Source organism: Microplitis mediator, chromosome 5 (assembly GCF_029852145.1).
Source record: "Microplitis mediator isolate UGA2020A chromosome 5, iyMicMedi2.1, whole genome shotgun sequence".
Classification (NCBI taxonomy): Eukaryota; Metazoa; Arthropoda; class Insecta; order Hymenoptera; family Braconidae; genus Microplitis; species Microplitis mediator.
In genome coordinates this window covers 3261365-3284870 of record NC_079973.1, presented here as the reverse complement: position 1 = coordinate 3284870, position 23506 = coordinate 3261365, and the positions used below count along the sequence as shown (strand labels likewise).

General features: G+C 29.2%; 4 protein-coding genes across 7 annotated transcripts; all 4 read right to left on the bottom strand.

Moving 5' to 3' along the window:
- Positions 1-1502: 1502 nt before the first annotated feature.
- LOC130667280 (uncharacterized) lies at positions 1503-5204 on the bottom strand. Of its 3 annotated transcripts, none has more exons than XM_057468749.1 (5): positions 3860-5204; positions 3527-3696; positions 2618-2716; positions 1852-2259; positions 1503-1761 (listed from the first exon to the last, which is right to left on the bottom strand). In XM_057468749.1, exons 2-5 carry the CDS (start codon positions 3683-3685, stop codon positions 1675-1677), a joined length of 753 nt encoding a protein of 250 aa, XP_057324732.1. In that variant the 5' UTR covers positions 3686-3696; positions 3860-5204; the 3' UTR covers positions 1503-1674. The 3 variants fall into 3 exon arrangements, with proteins under 3 accessions (XP_057324732.1, XP_057324730.1, XP_057324733.1); XM_057468747.1 differs by having other exon boundaries at positions 1504-1761; positions 3815-5204; XM_057468750.1 differs by lacking the exon at positions 2618-2716 and having other exon boundaries at positions 1507-1761; positions 3815-5204.
- A 256-nt stretch (positions 5205-5460) lies between these two features.
- On the bottom strand, positions 5461-7785 carry LOC130667279 (uncharacterized). Its single transcript, XM_057468746.1, has 6 exons — positions 7586-7785; positions 7017-7212; positions 6709-6941; positions 6537-6648; positions 6140-6453; positions 5461-6040 (listed from the first exon to the last, which is right to left on the bottom strand). The coding sequence occupies exons 1-6, from the start codon at positions 7712-7714 to the stop codon at positions 5981-5983; spliced, it is 1044 nt and encodes a 347-aa protein (XP_057324729.1). The 5' UTR covers positions 7715-7785; the 3' UTR covers positions 5461-5980.
- A 496-nt stretch (positions 7786-8281) lies between these two features.
- Positions 8282-16218, bottom strand: LOC130667278 (uncharacterized). 2 transcript variants are annotated; one of them, XM_057468745.1, is made up of 8 exons: positions 16188-16218; positions 15835-16080; positions 15581-15614; positions 12200-12627; positions 11846-12133; positions 9653-10506; positions 9500-9586; positions 8282-9012 (listed from the first exon to the last, which is right to left on the bottom strand). In XM_057468745.1, the coding sequence occupies exons 3-6, from the start codon at positions 15594-15596 to the stop codon at positions 10420-10422; spliced, it is 819 nt and encodes a 272-aa protein (XP_057324728.1). In that variant the 5' UTR covers positions 15597-15614; positions 15835-16080; positions 16188-16218; the 3' UTR covers positions 8282-9012; positions 9500-9586; positions 9653-10419. The 2 variants fall into 2 exon arrangements, with proteins under 2 accessions (XP_057324728.1, XP_057324727.1); XM_057468744.1 differs by having other exon boundaries at positions 8283-9012; positions 15727-16080; positions 16188-16217.
- A 230-nt stretch (positions 16219-16448) lies between these two features.
- Positions 16449-21517, bottom strand: LOC130668573 (uncharacterized). Its single transcript, XM_057470921.1, has 7 exons — positions 21056-21517; positions 20712-20842; positions 18922-19047; positions 18353-18629; positions 18057-18283; positions 17251-17382; positions 16449-17187 (listed from the first exon to the last, which is right to left on the bottom strand). Exons 2-7 carry the CDS (start codon positions 20814-20816, stop codon positions 17047-17049), a joined length of 1008 nt encoding a protein of 335 aa, XP_057326904.1. The 5' UTR covers positions 20817-20842; positions 21056-21517; the 3' UTR covers positions 16449-17046.
- Between the last annotated feature and the right edge of the window lie 1989 nt (positions 21518-23506).

The following is a 23506-nucleotide window of genomic DNA, read 5'->3' as shown; positions in this document are numbered from 1 at the left end:
TAGGAATGTGGCCCGTAACTTTTTTTCTCTAGGAAATAACTCAACATAATGCTAACGTTTTTTGTTCTTTATGATGTCCTCTAGTAGGATAAACCCCAAAATGTCCTAAAAAATATTTATTTAATGGACAACTAAACTATTTTATAGTGCCAACAAATCCAAATATTAAAGCAAAATCTTATTATATTAACTCTAATGAATATTACTTAGACACAAAAAAATATATTTATTTAGAATAAATATATATATTTGTTCGAGGTTAATAAATATATATTTGAACCTAATGATTAGTGATTTAAAAGTCATGGTGTTAGGCAGAAGTAGCGGGAGTAGTTCGGTGCTCGCCACTAGATCGCGCCCACCTCTTGTAGTGTCCCTGGTAAGAAACTTATTTCAGAGTTATTATTTGCTACTTGAAGCATATATGGGACGCATATTTCATTATGACTACTTATGAGCTTTACAGCTAATCAATTTGATTGTATGCTTGCTACTAAACGCCTAATTATCTTTACTAAACATTTTATAGTTTGTAATAATTTCTATTGTTGGTGGATTACAAGATATATTTTTCGAACAACCAAATATATGATTGGCAATGAGCAATAAAATCATTTTGTTGTCATAACTAAAATTTAATTGTCAGAAGAAAATATTTTTCTCAGTGTATAATTTTTGTATCTTCTTTGTGTTTTTTATTCTTCTCCCTCATCGTTGAGTATAATTTTATGAAAGTGTCTATAGGACTCTCTACACAAAAAAAAAATATAGTGAATTTTTTTATGATTAAAAAATTTTAATCGGTCGCAGAAAAAAAAATTTTCTTTTTAATAAAAAGAATTTAAAATAAAAATTTTATTCATTCTTACTTTTTCTTTACTTTTACTTGTATTAGTAAATTTTTATTAACACGTGTTAGCCAATCCTACTGAGCATTAACTGTTTCAGTAACCGGTGTTTGCTTCAGATCTTTCTTTTGTAAATGTTTCCAATTATTTTCTTTAATGGATAAAATTATTTTTTCAAAAAAGTCCTCAGAAAAATTTATTTTGTTACTTATGACGATAAGTCGGGGCATAATGGGAAGTTGAATCTTTTTTGTGGTAACTGAATACTGTGTGATAACTGTTCAAAGTTTGGTCGTCTTACGTATCAATGAAAAATTATTAAAATGTCATAAGTCATAACTTAAAATTTTTTTAATATAATTAAATACTTTTTGCATTTAATTTAAAATTCACACGAGTAAAATCATTGCTTGACTTTTTTATTACCGCAAAAATTATCTCAAGTAAACACTATAGTAATAAACATTTAATTTCTTTCTGTAAAGTTCAATTTTAGTAAATTTTATCGTTTGTCATTTCATATAAAAGTTTTGTCATTAATAAAATTAAAAAAAAATCAATTTACATTTATAATCATCTGTAGATGCTTATAAAAATTAAATGATTGTCGTATTTTTTATTCGTATTGAATTTTTCATTGACTCGTAAATTGTATTAATAAAAACAATTTATTTATTCATTTAAAATTACAAAAAACATTTAAATTATAAATACAGAACAGTAAATATTCTTAATGATAAAATTTTAATAACAACAACCCATAATAATATTTACAAAATTACACAATATATATATCGATAGTTATAATTAATAAATAACTTCAGTTTCACTCAAGGCCTACTAGCTTTCCACCGATTTGATTGAGCGCAGCTGTAATTCCTCGTGAAGTTTTTTTTGCCGCATCTACCGGAATCTGCGAGTAATTAAAATAAAATTATCGTTAGATATCACCGTCATCAGAAGTAAAAACCAAACAATGGAAATAGAAAAAAAAATTAGTTACCTCAACAACGGCATTGAGAAAATTACTGAACCCCTCGAATCCGTTTATCAGAGCCCTCCCGATTCCAATAAACTTATCGCCACTATTTCCATACTTGTCTTCTTCTCTTATTCTATCGACTAGAGGAACTGGTGACAGAAAATTCTGTAGAAATCCTTGAACTGGTTTAGGTTTTTTAAATTCAAATAACGACTGCCCAGTTTCGCTCTCTAATCGTGAGGTTTCACGCGTCTTGGGCGGCAAAAAATCGTCCAAAGGTCCTATTTTTATTGGTGTGTTGACAGTCGTACTTATTTCTATTTTTGGACTGATGGCATTGCGTTTCTCAGTCTTATTTTGAATTATTTTACGCGCATCTCGCGCCGCCAAAAGCGCAACCAATTTATTGGCCGCCTCGCTCGTGAATTCCTTTAACAAAAAATAAATGAAAAATTATATAAACATCAGTATTATAATAAATATATTTAATATTAATATTCCAACAGAGTATTTAAGTTATACGTGATTTACAAACTTGGCAAATCTATCTATTGCGTTATTGTGAAACTTTTCCTCATAAAACAATACGTAATTTTCACTCTACTCATTTTCACTCTCATTATACATAAATATTTATATATTTAACTGTACAAATATTTCAAAGTAGTGATTTTTGGCACGTGATTCAAATAAGTTATGATTCAATATATTTGTTAGCGACTCTACTGATATTTAATTTGAATTTTTTTTTTCTTTATTTTAAAAAAATAGATTTAAAAAAGTTTACCTCCGCGCGCTCAGCAATCTCGTTTCTAGCCATCATCAAAAAATTCACTAATCTCCCTCTGCCAAATCTTAGTGAGTCCATAATTTGGCCTAACAGTTCCTACAAGGGACAATTCAGTAGTCTGTCTTCAATTTCAACGATCTACTTATTTATTTTTTTTTTTCTACTTTATTTCACACTCGCTCAGTCATTATGTTATAAATATTTTTTTTAAATATTAACTCTTACAAATGCTAAAATTTTAACACAAAAAAAAAAAATTTCTTAGCGTAAGTAATTTTTTTTTGCTTAAAAAGTTTTTCTCATCTCAGGAAAATTTTTATTTTCAATTCATAAAGTAAAAAATTTCTAAGGGCAAGTAAAAATTTTTTTGAGGCGAGAAAAAATATTTTTTTTGTGTAGAAAAATTTTTTAAGTTTTATTCAGACTTTAAATAATTTATATACTTAATAAATATCAAATATAAGATGAAATTTTTGGATTTTTTTCAAACAATAAATCATTAAAAAAAAAATATTTGAAAAAATTGCACCTATAGTTTTTTAAATTTTCTACATGTGCATTTTTTTAGTTTTTTTTTTTTTGTAATTTTCTGGTAAAACAAAAAATCCGAAAATTTCCGATTGTCTTTTAACTTCTGGATCATAATATAATGAAACGAAAGTTGGCCGACATCTGATAATTTTTGGATTTTTTTCAAACAATAAATCATTAAAAAAAAAATATTTGAAAAAATGGCACCTATAGTTTTTAAAATTTTCTACATACTCTAGTAAAACAAAAAATCCGAAAATTTCCGATTGTCTTTTAACTTCTGAATCGTAATATAAGTTGTAAGAGTTAAATTATTAAAAATAATAATTAAAATATTAATAATAATAATGAAATAAAAAAATGACTAAAACTTACCATCCCACGATCCCATCGATTGGGTACTTTTATAATCGTGCTATTTATTATTTCTTTAGGTGTCTCTAGACTTAATTCCACATGCTCAGTAGGTTTTGATAACACGTGTTTATCAAAATTTACTAATACAAGTAAAAGTACTAAATGTTTCCCAGACATATTGCATTGATCTGAAATTGCAAACATAAATAATCAATAAACTTGATATTAAAATCCATTTGTCGAGTTACAACCAATAAACAAGTTATACATGCAGTATATATACATATATTTACAAACAATGCTTACGTAAAATAATATATGGGTAAAAATGTATTTGAAAAGATATACAACCTTTCGTTGTGATTAACAGTCACCAACTGATTCTTTCTTCACCTCCACTTGACGCTGGACGTCAAGCCTATTGCGACATCTCCCCTTTACTTTCTCTTTCAATTTACTTGTACGTACAAGTTCAAAGTATCGAGGATATTTGGTCATCTTTTTATAGTTTTATCTCATCACTGTAATAACAATCGTACCAATAATAACAATAATTGCCATAATCATTAACTTGTTTATTGTGTTCAGCTTTTTAACTCCGAAGATATCCTGCAATTATTTTAAAAATTTTTTTTCATTCTTTTTCTTAACACACTTTCGCTTTACTGCAGTTTCATCATCTACGTCACCTGTAGTGTTTTATAAAAAAACATGTAAATTAATTTAATAATGAGTAATTATTGACTGCAGAGACAATTTCGAGTAATGAGACAATTTGACTACACAGTAAAAAATTTTTTGTATAAATTAACACAGAGACAAAACTCTGTGTTAGAACAGTTTTTTATACAAATTTTTATGTTGTCTTAACATTATTCATTTGTGTAAAAAAAATTAACACAAAAAAATGTTATGATACTGAAGTTAGCCGACGTCCAATAGTCTTTGGATTTTTTTTTAAACAATAAATTATAAATAAAAAAAAATTTTAAAAAACTGCACATATAGTTTTTTAAATTTTCTACATGTGCATTTTTTTAGTTTTTTTTTTTTTGTAATTTTTTTGCTGAAAAAAAAAGTCCAAAAATTTGTGACTGTCTGTTAACTTCAGGATCGTAAAAATGTTAGCGGTCCTAAAACTTTTACACATTGAAATGTTATCTGCGACACACGTAAAGTGTTGATTTAACATTTTTATTTGTGATATTTTGATACTTATAAAAATTTATGTATGTATATTTAACGAGTGACTACGGTGAATTCAACACATTATTAGTGTTATTTTAATAAATTAACAAGCGCTCTATGTTAAAGTTACATTTTAAAAGTGTTGTTTGGACAGTACACTGTAAAATATTTGCGGAGTGAATACGGATTTAATCAGGAGTGAATCGGAGTGAATGCAGAGCGGATGTCTGTGTATTTATTTAATCCTATTGGAGTAAAATTCACTCTGAAAGGGAGTTCATTTTAATATTAAAACTCCGGTTCGCCGTGAAGTTCACTCCTAAACGGAGTTCATTTTAATATTAAAACTCCGAATCGGATTGAATGCGGATTTAAATAAAATCCCGATCACTCCGAAATCGTCGCTGGAAAAATAAACTCCTATTTACTCTGCATGCGAGTTTTTTTTTTCTAAAACTCCGGAACTCTGTGACGGAGTGAATTCGAATTTAAATAAAATTCGTGACCACTCCACATTCACTCCCGATTTTTTACAGTCTAGCACCGAGTAAATGTTCTTTTCGTTTCAATTAACATTTCTTGTGTTAAAAATGAACTGATCACACAATAGAACTTAACAAAAAATTTTTTACTGTCTACATCTAATATTTTTTTTTATAATCATATATATTTTAACGTAATTGTTACTAACAAAAATAAAAATATTTTTTTGATACAAAGGTAATTGTATATAAGTAATAAGTAATCAATAATATAATGGTATTAGTTAATTAGTGCCGCTAATCCATTTCATAACTCAAGGTCTATATAGAAATTACGTGTGCGACAATTATTGAAACATACACAATTCAAAATTACATATGAAGCGTTAGCATTAAAAGAGGGCATAAATTACAGCTAATTAAACAATTGTTTACAAAGAAAATTAAGACAAATAGTTATTATAATAATAATAATAAACGATAATAAAAAAAAATAATAACTGGTACATTGATCGGAAATCTTTGGACGCAATAAAAATAATTACTGGCAAGCAGTGAGGTTTAAAAATAATACATATAAAATATTAATCATCGCTAGAACGTCATCTCAATTAATAAAAAAAAGTGTTTACTCTTAACTTAATAATTATCTTGCAAATTTTTCCGCGTGTTTTATATAAACAAAGACGAATGCTAATAAAACCTGTTGGTGATAAAGAGATAGAATAGTAATAAAAAAATTAAGAATTGTGGAGAAGCGCGTCCTTGGGTTTACACGATGAGTGTATCACGATATCCAGATTTAGCGTCCAACTTTGCTGTTCAGCAACTGGTTTACTGCATGCAAAGTGGATATTGGAATCTGAAATAAGCGTAATTAGTAAAATACTCACGAACTCATTTATTTTATTATTTATATTTTTTTCTATTGTTATTCAAATAAATTTATGGGCGGAATTACGTTGAATATGTCGTCAAAGAGCGTCCTTGGTTGTGCGGGCCCGTATGCTGGCGATGGAATTGACGACGCTGATGGAGATGGTGCTGGTCCAGGTGCCACAGCAACATCTGCGTATCCAGTATTCTCGGCAATTATTTTGCTACTGGTACGCGCGTCCAAAGACAACGCACTCGGATCGTTTAAAATTTCTTTGTTGGCTGTAAAGTCACCAGGGACTTGCGCAAGCGGAAGCTGTTGCTGGATTATTGTTTTTCTGAGTCTGTTGCAGACGCGTCTTCCCTTTTTGCGACAGCGGTCATATGCGTGAGCGTATGCTGGTTGAAAACAGAATAAATTTTATAATTAATCATTGATTCATAATAAATTTTAATTAATGATCATTAATTACTCTGTCTACCTTGTTGTGCTACTGGTAAATTTGGGTCGACGACATTGACCCCTTCACCTGGTGAATTAATTTCGCGTCTTACTAATTCGCTATCAGTTGTCTGGGCATTTGAACTCTGATCCTGAGTTAAAAAAGTTTTATCGTCATGATTAATTAATTATTATGAGTAAGCAGTAATTACCTTGCTTCGAGGAATCGGTTGAATGTTACTCGCATTAGGAACTGGTGGTGCGTCAGCATTAGAACCGCCGCCAATATTTTTCATAACGATTCTAGTTCTTCCTCTATTACTAGTTGCCGTGTAAAGGACACCCCCGTTTTTGGAACCGTCAGCTCCGTCCAAATTACCCCCGAGTCCTGCAGCAGCTTCTGGACCACCGTTGCCTAGTCCAGCTCGCGCATGTAATCCTCCACCTTCAGAAGATAAATTTACTTTGGGTCAGATGGCCAAAAAAAATATTATGAAAATTTGAAATTTTTCAAACCTACCAGCATTGCCGCCATTGTTGCCATTAAGGGCCCCGCCAAGTCCTGCAGAAGCATGGGCACCAAATGGTGTTCCAGCTCCAGCAAAAAGTCCTCCGCCTTTAGCATCGCCAGTTAACAGACCTCCTAGACCAGCTTCTGCATGATAGCCAGCGAAATTAACTCTCACCCCGCCATTTTTGAACTCCAAAAAGGGCAACTGAAATTTAGTGACGTCAATTTGCAGATTCATTTAGAAATTATGTTATTAAATATTTAAATATCTATTTATGTTGTTTCGAAATAATTTCAGGTAATTTTAGAGAGTTTACGTTCATTAAGCGGCTCAACGGAAGTCTGTTATTGCAAAAAAAAAGATGAATTCTAAAAAATAAACGTTTTAGGTAACGTACAATAGACGGTAATTTAAAAATAAAAATAGCTAACGCGAAAGTTTATTATTACAAGTACTTACGCTGTTTCATAACAATAAAGTACATAAATATGAATATAAATTTAAATATAAGTAAACTCGTGGGAATAAGTAATGATGAGGATAATGAACTTATTTAAATAATTAAAATAAAACTCACGCCAAATAGAGAATCTTGTTTGCTGTCAGATTTCTTATGACCGTCCTCGACTGTCTGTGAGTGCGGCATAGCTTTCGATATTGATATTATTGTCAGTAATAAAATCACGACACGTTTATTATTGACCATCTTAGTGAGTCGCGGAAACAGAATGACTCGGCGATGTCGACAAGTCAGCCTGTAAAGTTCCGACCACTGGGAACTCGCACTTTCAATGCACTTGCGGTCTAAGAGAAGGGATTTTGTGCTCTGCGAGTGGGGCTTAGATCCAATCAAAGGGGCCGCGGATTTAGATAAAGGAGCTAACAATTATTGTAGTGATGATTGAGATGATAATGATGATTATGGTTCTCATAGAAGACTTTGACACCTGTCAATATATCAAAAGTCACATTGTTATTTAAAAAAAAAAAATCGCATTTAATTACGACGGGTCATTGACGCACTGGTATTTGCAATGGAAATTTTATTAAAGTGAAGCTCTCACGTGCGTTCTATCGGAAGTTTACTCATCGATTCATTTTTTTTTTTTTTTTATTTACTGAAAATTTTTATTATTTATTATTCTCATCACGTAGAATTTTTAAAATAAAAATACAATAATAATTCTATTTTAAATTTCAAATTTCTTGTATCACTTTTTCTTTTGTCGCAAACAAGTTTTTTTATACAGGAATTTATTTTTAGATAAAGAAATTACAAGGATAGTTTTTTTTTATTTCCTTAGTCTTTTAAATAAATAAAAAATAATTATAATAATATACAATATACTTATACTTCAATGCTAGAGATATTACGTTTCCTTTTTAGTGTAAATAAATATGAAAAATTATTTTATTTTAATTATAATTACTAGACATCAGTGTTATAATAATTAACAGTACAGTACATAAATTACTATTTTACGATCAGAGTTATTAAAATTTAAATGGAGAACCAGGAGCTATTTTATTTTGTATTCCGACGTAAGGTTTCCAAGGCCCAATTTGAATCGCGTCATTGAGAGTATCAGTTACGTGATAAATGTTGCCATCTCCACCTAATATTGGTCGGCCTATATTGTCATTGTGATTGTTACCAAAAAAATTTCCATGGTTATGACTCCCATGCCCATGACTTCCATGAAGTCCATGAGGTTTGCGTTTTTTCTTCTTGTGCTCATGAATATGATGGCCATGGTTGTGGCTGTGACCTCCCCAAAACAAGTCAACCAAAGGAAAATCCCAATCTAATAATCCATGGACGTGCCTTTTTTGAGTTTTGTTATTTTCTGAGGATGACTGTTGATTCTGTTGATCGTGTTCTTGAAAATCATCATCAATTTTTCTGCGTCTTCGATTTCGTTCCGGTTGATTGGATTCGTTTGGTTCTTGAGGAAGACGATCTTTTACTAAATTACTTATCGCTTGCAATGTTGCCACAGGAATCTATAATTGAATAAATTGAATTTATATTTGTCATATTTATTACACTGTAAAAAATTGGGAGTGAAGTGATCTGGATTTTATTTCAATCCGCACTCACTCCGATTCGGAATCTCGGAGTTTTTAAAAAAGTCACTGCTCATAAGGAGTAAATAGAGAGTTGCTATTTTCGGCGGAGTGATTTCAGAGGGATCTGGATTTTATTTCAATCCACATTCACTCTGATTCAGAGTTTTAATATTAAAATAAACTTCCCTTCGGAGTTCAAATAAATAAGCAATAACATAAAAAATTTGCGGAGTGAACGCAGATCAAATCCGGAGTGAATGTGAAGCAGATGACTGTTCATTTATTTAATCCCTTCGGAGTAAAATTTACTCCGAAGCAGAGTTTATTTAAATATTTAAATTTCGAATCAGAGTGAATGCAGATTCTATATTAATAATAAGTAGTTATTAATAATAAGTAATTATATAATTTTTGACATTACATCAAATACTTTATTTATCATATTTTCATTTTCTGGATACCATGACTGAGCAGCAGCTGAGGTGCCCTTTATTACTGCGATCGGTATCTAAATTCAAAATATTAAATAATTAATAATTATTTTAAAAAAAATTAATTATTCAAATTTAAATACCTGAAAAATATTATCTATAGTGTTAGGCCTAACACTGGGCGGTTTCGGTCTAACCGGAATTTCAGTAGTGCCATAACTCACACGATGTCTTCCTGTATCTTCAAAAACAACATTCTCACCGGTTGCCCAATTAATAAATAATAATAATCCAAAAACTCGAAACATTTCCCAAATCACTTATATAATTTTAAAAACTATTATAGTACCGAATAAAACATTATTTATATTTTTATTATTAAGTATATTTTTTTTATTCGCGTGTTTTGTTCGCGGATCGTATCGATGCCAGATTATTTCTTAAACTGATCAGTAGTGGACCATCCTCTATATAAACAGTCCTCGTTGACATAGCCCACGGTTATATTGACCAATCATCAGTAACTTGGCTTTCTCTTTTTATGAATTTGCTTTTATTTCGCCGGGTCACCATCCTGTCGTCTTACAAAAAAATACGTGGGCGTCAGCTAAACGGTTTGTTAAACTAAATCCTATATAGTGAACTATTAATAAATATATATTATTACGTAACAAATGAATGTACAATCACAGCAGATACTATGACGTGATACATAATATGGAATTCCCTTATAGTAAAAGTTTAAGATTTACGAAAGATTTTGATATTTTAACCGTTCAATTGACCTCATATTGTGCAATCTTTTTTTTATATACAATAAAGTTATATATACATATGTTCACTATTTAAAACTTAAATATAAAATTTCTAACTACTGTTACATTTATTTTTTAAATAAAATTTTTTATCATCAATAGGCGGCCGGATTGTCTGCCAAAAATGGCTGAACACTTTTGGACAAATCCTTTTGGAAATTTTTTATACTTTTCCGTGATTGCTGCAATTAGAAATTTATCGGTACAATAAAAATTTGATTTTTAATTATACATATGTATAGAGTAGAGGTACCATTTGTGGCCACTGCTTCATTTTTGGACATTTAATACTTTATTTTACTGGATGAAAAAGTTTAAAATAAAATTGCCATTTTGATAGCGGGTTAAAAGTATTCTGAGAAAAAATTTCTCTTCGGATAATTAAATTGGTTTTGTTAAATTCAGTTAAACTAAAATATATTCATTTAGAATAAATATATATATATATATATATATATATATATATATATATATATATATATTTGTTCGAGGTTAATAAATATATATTTGAACCTAATGATTATTGATTTAAAAGTTACGGTGTTAGGCAGCAGCAGCGGGATTAGTTCGGTGCTCGCCACTAGATCGCGTCCACCATTTGTGGTGTCCCTGGTAAGATACTTATTTCAGAGTTATTATATTCCTAACTCGAAGCAGTTATAGGACTGCTATCCGCTGGAAATTAGCAGTGGCCACAACCCTTTTTTGATAGTAATATAGAGGTATCATGTATTACACTATGACAGTAACGTTCGATATTAATGTTTTCCTGAAAAATTTTTGTCATTGTACAAAAAAAAGTACGTGTCCAGGAAATAAATTCTTTTTCTAAACATGCAAATATTTAATTGTAAAATAAAAATTCAGTCATTTCAAATAATATTTACTTTTCATTAATAGCTCATTCTCTAAGACCCACTAATATTTTTCATTATGACTACTTTACAAACTCTACAGGTAATCAATTTGATTTTATGCTTGCTACTAAACGCGTAATTATCTTTACTAAATATTTTATAGTTTCTAATAATTCGTTTTGTTGGTGGATTATAAAATATTTAGTCAAATAACCAAATATATGATTGGCAATGGGCAATCAATTCATTTTGGTGTCATAACTAAAACTTAATTGTCAGGAGAAAATTTTTTTCTCAGTGTACAGTACTTGCTATTATTTTAACTGTTTTTACATTAAAAGTCGACTGTTTCGTGGACCCATTCACTGGCGCTTTGATTGCCACGGGCGCTGGCTTATATTTTGGATACAATAAAGTCAAATGAACAATTTTTGACATAGTACAAAAAAAAAAGTACGTGTCGTTAAAATAAATTATTTTTCTAAATATGCATTTATTTAGTTGTCAGGAGAAAATTTTTTTCTCAGTGTATCTTTGAACAGATATTAAAAATTAATTTTGTCATTGCGTAATTTACAAATTGTTTTATTCAAATTTTTCAAGTGTCCAAAAGTGGCCATAAACGGTACCTCTATATATAGATAATATTGAAATTTAAACTTACATTTATGGCATCTCTCCATTCGATATTGAAGAGTCGAACAAGACCGCGGACGTTTCTCCGCACAATATTTTGTAACAAATTTCTTGTTAATCTGAATGGAGCTTCAGTAGTTGAGGTTTGATTCATTGGCGAATCTTTTATTGTCACATCAGCACTTCCAGGCACATTGCCAGAATTTTTAGCTTTTGTTGATACTAATGAGGCTTTGGAAGTTGTGGTATCGGGATAAATATTTTGAGATAATATGTCTCCTATTTGTTCGATTGTCGACCTTGTTTCGTTGACTGTCTATTAAAGAAAAGGAGAGTTAGCAGATTTAATAATTAATAAATTGGTTTATTATTAGTAAATTACCTCAAATACAACACGAAACAGTGTCCAGAAAAAACCAGGTCTCTGTTTCTTGACTTGTCTAACAACTCGTTTTGTTTCTTCACTGACATTCGCCCGGGAAATAACGCGATCGCCGATAGAATCCCATTTTTGGAAGTCAATAGACGTCGTTTCGTCTTTCAGCATCTTTATAAATTCCAATTCGTCCTCTTTATCATCATTTTTTATACTTTCTATTCCATAAACCATCTCTGAATAAATATTATCAGCCCGTTCAATTTTTCTCGCTTCGGGGCCTACATAATTTGGATAAATTTCACCAGCATAAATATTGTTTGGCCTCAATCCGTACCTCTGATTATCTATCGAACGTGTCGATTTTTGACCATCCACTTCTACTCTCCATCCCACAATCAGCACACAGACGCTCAAAATTAATTTATTCATAACTGTAAATAATAATTAGTAGATATTTTGAAAAAATATAAAATTAAAAAAAAATTCTCACGCAAAAAAAAAAATTGAATACGGCTATAATTCTTAACTATTAAATTTTATTGTAAAATAAAAAAATAATTTGTGGTTTTTACAACCGCAGCGGTTGATAATAGACTGAGAACTTTAATTTCATACATTTAATCAATTAAATTTATTATTATTATTTTTTTAACGGGAGGGGAAAATATTTGGACACTATTTCCATATGCTCTAGACTACGTGATTAAGTGTATATACTTATATATTATTAAGTACTTGAACGTGTATTGAGTGAGTAATGTGACGAAATTTGATCTAGAATTATTGACAAACAGTTCAACTTTAACTATATATATAAATATATTTCAATTACATATATTTATAAATATCTATATATATTTAACAGTTTATTTCACTATTATCTCAAACATATATGGCCAGATAAGTCCTCAGCCTCAGTGTTAACTTTCTATACGCAACTTCCGCGACATTTCCGCAACTGGGATTTCCATCGATTACGACGATTACGCGCACGTTTAATTTTTATTTTATGAACCTTCACTCCCATCTGTTAAAAATAAACTGAAAATATGCACATGTAGAAAATTTTAGAAACTATAAGTGCAATTCTTTTTTTTTATAATTTATCGTTTTTCAAAAATACAAAAATTATTAAACGGCTAATTTCAATGATACGGAAATTAACTGACGTCTAATAATTTTTGAATTTTTTTAAAGACGATAAATTTAAAAAAATTGCACACTGAGAAAAAAATTTTCTCCTGGCATGTACAAGTTGAATGTTAAGTTAACATGTAACAGAATTTAACAAATCGTATTTAATTGTCCGAAGAAAAATTTTTTCTCAGTGTGGTGGATTATAAAATATTTAGTTAAAACAACCAAATATATGATTGGCAATGGGCAATCAAATCATTTTGTTGTCATACCTAAAATTTAGTTGTCAGAAGAAAATTTTTTTCTCAGTGTACAGTACTTGCTATTATTTTAACTGTTTTCACATTAAAAGTCGAATGTTTCCTGGACCCATTCACTGGCGCTTTGATTGCCACGGGCACTGGCTTATATTTTGGATATAATAAAGTCATATGTTCGTACTATGAATGCTGTAATGATCACTACATTCATTATGATTTGACACGTAAGGTCAAATGAACAATTTTTGTCATAGTACAAAAAAAAGTACGTGTCAAGAAAATAAATTATTTTTCTACACTGAGAAAAAAATTTTCTCCTGACAACTAAATTTTAGTTATGACAACAAAATGATTTAATTGCCCATTGCCAATCATATGTTTGGCTGTTTTAAAAAAATATCTTGTAATCCACCAACAAAAGAAATTATTCGAAACTAAAAAATTTTTAGTAAAGATAATTACGCGTTTCGTAGCAAGCATTCAATCAAATTGATAAGCTGTACAGTTCATAAAGGAGTCATAATGAAATATAAGTGTCCCAAAATGCTTCAAGTTGGGAATATAATAACTCTGAAATAAGTATCTTACCAGGGACACCACAAATGGTGGGCGCGATCTAGTGGCGAGCACCGAACTACTCCCGCTGCTGCTGCCTAACACCATAACTTTTAAATCAATAATCATCAAATTCAAATATATATATTTATTCTAAATGAATATATTTTTTTGTGTCTAAGTGATATTTATTAGATTTAATAGAATAATTTTTTGTTTTAATATTTGGATTTTTTGGCACTATAAAATAATTTAGTTGTCCCAAATAAATTATAGTTTAACAGAATTTAACAAATCCAATTTAATTGTCCAAAGAAAAGTTTATCTCAGCGCACCTATATTTTTTCTAATTTTCTACATGTGCATATTTTTAGTTTTTAAAATTAAACTTGAAAAAAAAAATTCAAAAATTTTTAATTGCCTGCTAACTTCAGTTTCATATAAGATTGCGTGGTTAATTAAATTTTTTATTTTTAATTCACAAGCGTTCAATAAAATCAATTTTTTTTTTTCTTAATCATGAGAATTTTTTTTAACCGTTAATGATTTATGTGATAATTAATTACATGCAAATCTTAATTATTTCTTAACGTAATTAAATAAATAGAAGTCAGTTAATTACATACAGATTTTTTTTTTTAGACATTAGACCCAAGTAACCGATGACTCTTGATATCCTTGTAACAATTTCAGCGAAAAAAAAAATTGATTTTACAAATTTTATTTATGAATTGTAATTTTTATTGGAATTCAAAATGATTTATTGAGTGAATAAATAAAATTATTAGTTTGAATTTTTTAATTATGAATTTTAATGACCGTAAGAAGAAAGTGATGAAATAAAATAACAAACGTCAGTTCTTTGGACCACATTATACAAATTTACATAATAGTTTTCTCATGAATGCTTGTCGTGTATCACGAATACTGTTATGAAAGTAATGCTATAATACGTTAGATAAATAATTTTCTTTGAAATTTCTTGACTATTTACAAGTTAAATATTTCTAAAATGATAACAAGTTTTTAAGTCTTTTGTGATATATCAGTAATTATTATATTATTTTATTATATGTGCATTACATATACGCTTGCAATAGTGAAAAGAGAAACTCGAGGTCATCGTGCACTAAAAATAATTAAGACGAATTTAAAATAATATTTTTTACGTAAGTTAATATTATTTATTTGCTCAATATAATAAAAAATATTTAAGTTTTAAATTTCCTGCATATAAAAATTTATTTAATTGATCACGTAATGTCCTAAAAACTTATATAAGTTCATACAACTACTCGGTAATACGGGTTCTGATTTACTTTAACTCAATTTAAAAATACTTTCGACAGACATTCAAAATATTTTTGATTAAAAAAAAAATTAATATTAAATAAAATGCAAAAGAGTATTTTTAAAATGTTATGTCATTTACCTGTACCATAAAACATGTCAAAGGTATTTTTAGTCTGCAAAATATAAAGAATAAAATTATTGAGTTTAAATATTTAAATATGGAATTTAAATAAAAGTTAAAGATTAATTGGTCTAAGAGATGCTCGGCAATTTTAAAAGACTTACCTGTCTTTAAGATAAATTCTAAATGACTTGAAGGATTTATTTCTCTCATATATCTGGATAAAATTAAAATTAGGTAATAAATAAAATTAAAAAAAAAAAAATACTAACGTATAATTATCGGGATTTGTCAATTGGAGCGAAACTTGAACACGCGATAGACAGAAACATGTGCACGCAGTGCATCGTACAAGACAGACTGCGAGACTAATACTGATAGCGAGATGAGTTTTTCGAGATATCCCATGCTCAGTACATTAATCTTCAAGGCCAACATTATATATTTCAAAATATGAGGTCCAAAGAGTTCCTAGACCCCCACTGCCTTAAATCACCTGTTACTCGCTTCTCTTTGTCCTTGAAAGAGAAAGACCAGAGTATCAATCAGTAGAATCATTAAATAATAGTCATTATATCTACAATGATATTACAAGATAATGGGCGTAATAAATAAATTTACTTACGTGTTCTTGTGCTCCGTCGGTCGTTCAATCGACTATTCAACTGCTCCCTTTTCCCAAACAAACCGATCCGATCCGATCTCTTTCTCTTTCTCACTTACGGACTGGAAAGCTACGATCTAGACCTGTAACCCGGACTCCATTTCGTCAGATGGCGACACGATTACTCGTTAATTATTTATTAATAATAATAATTAAAAATTTAGTTAATTTTTTTTTTAATAAACTATTTATTTAAATAAATGTACAAACATTATTGAGCTATAACCTGATGAATCGGAGATCTGATACACGATCAATGATCATGTATCAGTGGGATAAAATTGCTGGAGCTGTATATTAATTATCAATTACATTATGAAATTTTTTATGATCCTGGTTAGCAGACAAGTAGCAGTTTTCAAATTTTTATTAAAATATGCACATGTAGAAAATTTAAAAAGCTACAGGTGAATTTTTTGAAATATTTTTTTTTTTTTACAACCCATACAAATTCGCCGAGCTTCGAAATTTTTCCATAGATCGGCCGAAGCCTGGTTTGCAATGATTGGCCAACTGAATCATTGGCAGCCGTCTTTTTGCTTTTAAAAACGGCGCACAATTAACCGCCGTTCGTTGGCCAATGCTTGGCATACCGTTATCATCCGATATTTAGCCGATCTTCGGCCGATACTTGAAAATTGGCAGCCATTAATGACCCACTAATGGGCCGATTTTTTTTTTGTATGGGTAATTCATCGTTTCTAAAAAAAATCTCAAAATCATTAGACGTCGGCTAACAGGATCATAAATTTTTAAATATCAATAATAGATCCAGCATTTTTAGTCCACTGTAAATTTATTGCTTATTATTTATTGAGCATTATTTCACTTGATTTATTTCAGAAGACTGTCTCTTTTTTTTGTGAATTTCGTTGTCTGACGGCAGCCCTTTGATTGCAAAAGCGCCGCGGAAAAATGGCTTGAACACCTCGAGGACATTTTCCGTACGATGCGCCGAGTTCTGGACAAAATAAATATAAATTTATATAATATCTATTTAAACATTTGAATTTTTTTGACTTACGAGGATTAACTTTCCCAGTAGTTTACTGATGTTCGTCACTAGGGTGAATCCCGTTCCAAAAGCTTTCGAGGGTACTTCCAATGATACTTTGTTCCTATCAAATATCGGGGTGTCGTCAGTAGTCCCTGACACCTGCCATAAAAAAAATATTTTTTTCATTCCCTCGGTAAAATTTTTTTTTTTCGTGTTAATTAATTCTAGGTGCTTCCTCCCCCTCAAATAAAAAGTGCAGGCCCATTTTAAATTATTTATTTATTGCAAAAAAAAACTATTTACAAGAATAAATAAATTCAGGAAAGGAAAGGACTTTTGTAGTTAAAGAAAAAAAGCAGAGCTAAGTTTTATTTCATACAATTATTATTATTATATTAAATCAGTAATTCTTAACAATTTATATATAATTATTACTCAATAACAATTATATATTTAATATATCCATCATTTATATATAAATTTATTTTTTTTTAATATAAAATCTGCTATTTACATGATTTTTTTTGAAATATCGAGCGCGAAGCCGTCAATCTCGCCTTAATATAATAATCATTTACAAAAAAAAATAACTGCGATGGCCATACAAAACAATCTACATATAATAAAAAATAAAAAACAATATTGAACAGTATTTAATACAAGCTCGAAGCGGTTCCAAAGCTCTTAAAAATAAAAATAATCGTTAGAAACGCCTCGTGCCTAAAAAACGTCTAACTGACGTATTTTTGGTGTTACAAAGGTGTAGGGAGAGGTTGAGTATTTTTATAAAATTTTTTCATTAATTCCGCGGCTTTATTTTTTTAATTTTATGGATACCCGCCACCAATGCTGGGAAAATCGCCGATTGTTATTCCCGTTCCTCCACTTGAACTACCACCCTCGGAACTTTCCTTGTCGTCATGTGGACTTCCGCCACTCAGACCGCCCAGTCCTCCGAGACCGCTGCTACTGCTGCCACTTAAACTCGTTACCAAACTCAAAATTCCTCCCAATCCACCTCCAGATCCACCTCCCGGGCTTCCAGAGTCTCCGGAACCTCCTGATAAAAATTTATATCCATTTTAGTTCTCGTAAATAAATAGAAGACTCATATATAAAATAAAATTACCTGACAATCCACCGGATAATGAACTGAGAGGCGCAAATTTAGACGTCAGTGCACCGACAAGTCCTTGGGATTTAGTTGAAATAAATGTCGTCGCACTGTTTATTAGTGGCCCTATTCCGGCGGTACCTGCTTGGATTTTTTTACCAATAATATCACTTATAAATTCTTTGGTAGCTGATTGCTTGGGATCGATACCGTAAATTGCATTCTTTGCTTTATTTGATTCATCGAGAACTCCTAGTGCTTTTGTCTTGGCATCTAAGAACGAATCTAATTTCTGTAAATTTAAAAAAATTATTAGGTCATTGTGAAATCTTTCATTGATAAATTGTACGCGTTTCGCTTGGCAATGACTCTATTACTTGAGAAAGTACGTAATCTATCGTAAGTGGAGTTAAAATATTAAAATTTAATGCTTTATGCTTTTTAAAATACTTAACTACGTTACGCGTATTAAATGTATGCTTATAGTACATTAAATATGGCTCAAAGCTTTCATAACTAAATAATGATGTTAGTAGTAATGGCTGTGATAATAATAATGGCTTAATAAAGTATTATTTACTTACACCAAATACAAAATTAATGATACCGTTTGAAACTCCTAATTTTATTACGCCAATTTTTCTCTTTTCTCTGTCACCATGCGGCTCTTCATCTAATGACTGGTCATTTTCGTTCTGAAACACATAAACCTACGGCAAATATTAAAAATAATTTATCGAATATCATTATTATTAATTAATTATTAATTTAAAAAGACGTAATTTTGTTATAATACTGAAATAAGCCATGATCCTGAAGTTAACAGAGTTTAAAATTTTCGGATTTTTTTTTTTAACAAATAAATTACAAAAAATGAAAAATAAAAAAATGCACATGTAGAAAATTTGAAAAACGGTAGGTGCAATTTTTTCAAATATTTTTTTTTTTCATAATTTGTTGCTTAAAAAAGAATCAAAAAATTATTAGACGACTAACTTTAGTATCATCAAAAAAACCGACGTCTAATAATTTTTGGATTTTTTTAAAAACGATAAATTATTAAAAAAAAAATAAACTAAAAAAATGCACATGTAGAAAATTTAAAAAACTATAAGTGTAAATTTTTCAAATATTTTTTTTTTCATAATTTATTGTTTAAAAAAGAATCCGAAAATTATTGGACGTCTGCTAACCAGTATCATAATTAGCCGACGTTTAATAAATCTTGGATTTTAGAAAAATGATAAATTATTAAAAAAAAAAATAAACTAAAAAAATGCACATGTAGAAAATTCAAATAACTATAGGTGCAATTTTTTCAAATATTTTTTTTTTCATAATTTATTTTTTTAAAAAATCCAAAAATTATTAGACGACTAACTTCAGTATCATAATTAGCCGACGTTTAATAACTTTCAGATTTTTGAAAAACGATAAATTATTAAAAAAAAAATTGCACCTATAGTTTTTTAAATTTTCTACATGTGCATATTTTTAGTTTTTTGAATTCAATTGTTGGTAAAAAATCAAAAAATTCTGAACTGTCAGCTAACTTTGGATCATATTTTGTTAACTACATGCACGAAAATAATTTTTATAATTTTTAATAAATACTTGCACCAAATTTCTTGAGTTATCAATCATCTATTCAAATATATATTTTAATATTTGAACAGAAAAATTTTTTTATATTTATTTATCAATTTCCATATCAACTATCAATAGAAACAGAGTATAAAATACCTTGACACTATTTCCTCTCACAATATTTAAAAAAAAAAAAAAAGATTAAGTATATATAAATATTTATATACTAATACGTCTAATTGATTGTTAATCATTAGTTTGAAATAGTAATTCCCATGCCCAGCGTGTACGAGTTGTATTTAAAGAAAGTGTGTCTTCGGGAAATTCAATTTTTTTTTACGTAACTATTCAGTGCGTCATGTGTATTAAACATCTTGCGAAATTCCAAAAGCCCATTGACGATATTTATTTTTTCGTCGAAAAAAATAAATAAAAATAAAAAATTTATTTAAAATTTAATCACGTGGACATTTGTACGGAAATATATACAAGTCGCAGGCAGTTCGAAAGGTCTGGACCAATCCAACTTACTTTCACTCTCAACACACTACTCTTTAATGCTCACGTTTTGCGGGTTCTAGTGTAACTCTCGCGTTACATCCGATACCAATTGAACCAAAGTAAAAAAATTTAGTAATTAATTTTTTTATTAAAAGAAATTTTAATATTTGGATAGCACGTGGCGTTGCCGAAAAAATTAAAACAGTCGGAAATTTATTCAAAAAAATCAAAATAAATTTACAGTTGATGTATGTAATTAATTACTACAATTATTACTAATACTCACCTCATTTAATGGACTCAAATCATCAGTTTCTCTTTTAATAATCGGACTACTCTTAACGAGACTGACTGCGATTACGACTCCAATAATTGCCAATAAAAATTTCATTTTGAATTTAAAAATTAAAAAGTTATCTGTAAATAAAATAAAACTATTTGAGTAACGATTAAATTTATAAAATTAATTGTCATTGCGTAGGATAAAGTCCTTGATATAAATCGACCGGGATTAAATTATAAGTGAATGTAAAGTTACCATTAAAGGGAATTTGAAATAGAAAAATTTATATATAATTAGTAATTAAATGTATAAATTGATAGATTAATGGATTATTGTCGATTACTTACAAATGAAGAAAGTTAGTGACCAAATGGGAAACTCTCGCGAACTTGCCGGAGACTTCGATGCGTGCCAGTCGAGGTGCGAGACTCGTTTGCGGTCGATGCCGAACGAGACCCCGAAGTCGAGATCGTCTGGTTGTATTTACAAGGGGATTGGATAGGATTAATAGTATCGGTGCTCACTGAAGAAAAAGATCGTCCAGCGGATTTACTTATATTATCAATATATATATATATAAATATATTTGCTTGGGATTTTATGGGCGCAATATAAGTTTTGATTGAAGGACGTGGCTTTTTTTTATATTTATTGGTAATTTGAATATTTCGGGTTGGGAAAGATTTGATAGAAGTCTTCTGATACGTCGTGCCGGCACGACAGAACGTGAGATGACGATGTCACGGGTTTTAATAACTGCTGTACTGATGAAGAAGGGAGAGGATTCGCCTTAGGCTTTTTATTAATCAAATCTTTGTTTTATCTATGCCACCTTAATTAATTCGTCCATTATTATTATTTCAATTTAAATTTACCTTACGTTAAATAATAAATTGCTGTTTAATTATAAAGAACATTATTTAATTTAAAAAAAAAAAAAAATACAATTAATTTTTTTGGCTCCATTTAAAAAGGAAGTAACAATTATTGCATAATGCAATTAAAAATATAAATTATAAAATTTAAAGTTTAATTTTTTTAAAAATTCAATTTCATAAATATTTGATATAAAAGAATATTATGTATGACAATTGTGTAATAATGCAAGATGTTGACAGACATTCCGGTATTTAGTATCCATTGAATATGTTTGTTTTTTTTTTGTTTCTTTTACTTAATATAGTTATTAATGCTGCTCACGGTTCATCGTATGGAAAGGATCAAGGATTATATCCTCGATCCATTAAATTTCACATAAAACTATTGCATAATTATTGTTTACAAAATTTGTCTATCAATCAAAAATTCACTGAATTTTATTCTCCATTTTTGAATTAAATTCAAATTTTTTAAACTTCCCGCCAAGAAAATTCAAATTTTCAAAAAAATGGAAGTTGATTTTTTAAAATTGATGATAAATTTGAAATTTCAATGATTGATTTGTGGTGCCGCGTAACGTAGATAAATGCAGACAGATTTAAATCGAGCTCGCGCGGTAACTTTCCAGTAAATTCAAAAAAAAATTTAAAAAAGAATGAAAACAATAAAACATAAAAAAATATAAGGAATGAGAGGTAGAGAAGGAGAAGCTTGGGTTGAGCGAAAGCAACTTACAGTATCAACTTTATTTTTAAATCTTAACTTTCCAATAAGATTTAAAAAAGGATACTGGCATAAGGATCGAGGATCTAGGATCTAGGCACCTCGATCTTACATAAGACAATAGGAAATACGAATTAAAAATTAATTTTATAATCAAGTCTTACCTCACGGCTTTTTCCACTCTCTGCTTTGCTGATTTATTTATTTTAACACTTAAAATTAACACTATTTAATATCCTTACAAGCTTCTCACAGTCACTTCTTATCAACCAATTTTTTTTTTTAATTTTTCGCGCCTATTTTTTAAAAATATTTGAATTACTGTCGAAAATTTATGTCTACACAACACTCGTGTTTGACACTCGCTCGTAGACTGCCGGTGAATAAAGAAAGTAATGGGGAAATTCGATAGCCGGAAATTACAAAGACGTCACTCGGTGAATAAACTGAGATATTAATTTTGAAAAAGGAGTAATTACAATAAATATTATTAAGAAATAGTAAATAAAATCTATTTAAACTGTTGCATAAATATTAATTACAGGCGCATGCAAACATAATTTTAAATTGCGTAAAAGAGAGCGTGATCAATCAATAGACAGTTGATACATTATATTTTTATCACTTAATATATACTAATGTTAATTATTTAACACTTTATTAAATAATAACATTTAATTATAATTATGAAAAATGATTAACAGTTTTTAAAATTTATAAGAACGTAATGAATTAATTTTACATAACACTTATGTATAGCTCGTTACGATATTTTTTATCTCATAGATTCTCTTAAATACTTTCTCCGAATACTCCTGATTAATCATGTCCGTATATATTTTTTTATTAGTATATATATAAAAAAAAAAAATTGATAAAAATATAAATAATGAAACTATTGATTAACTGTACAGCGGATTGTAAAAACTCTACCTTTCACCTTTTACCAAATAAATAAAAATGACTCAGTTACTTTAGGACGGATGCGAGCATCATCTTTCGATATCTTATTTTGAAATAACGTTTACGTTTAAAAAACGTTAACTGCGATGCGAATAGAAAGTTTTTGTGATATCAGCCTCACTTATGCAATTCACGTGCATGAATATTAAATATCTATTATACATCTAAAAGCATCTATACGTTAGACCGATAAAATTTACAATGCGGTTTAAAAAAACGTCATTTAATAAATA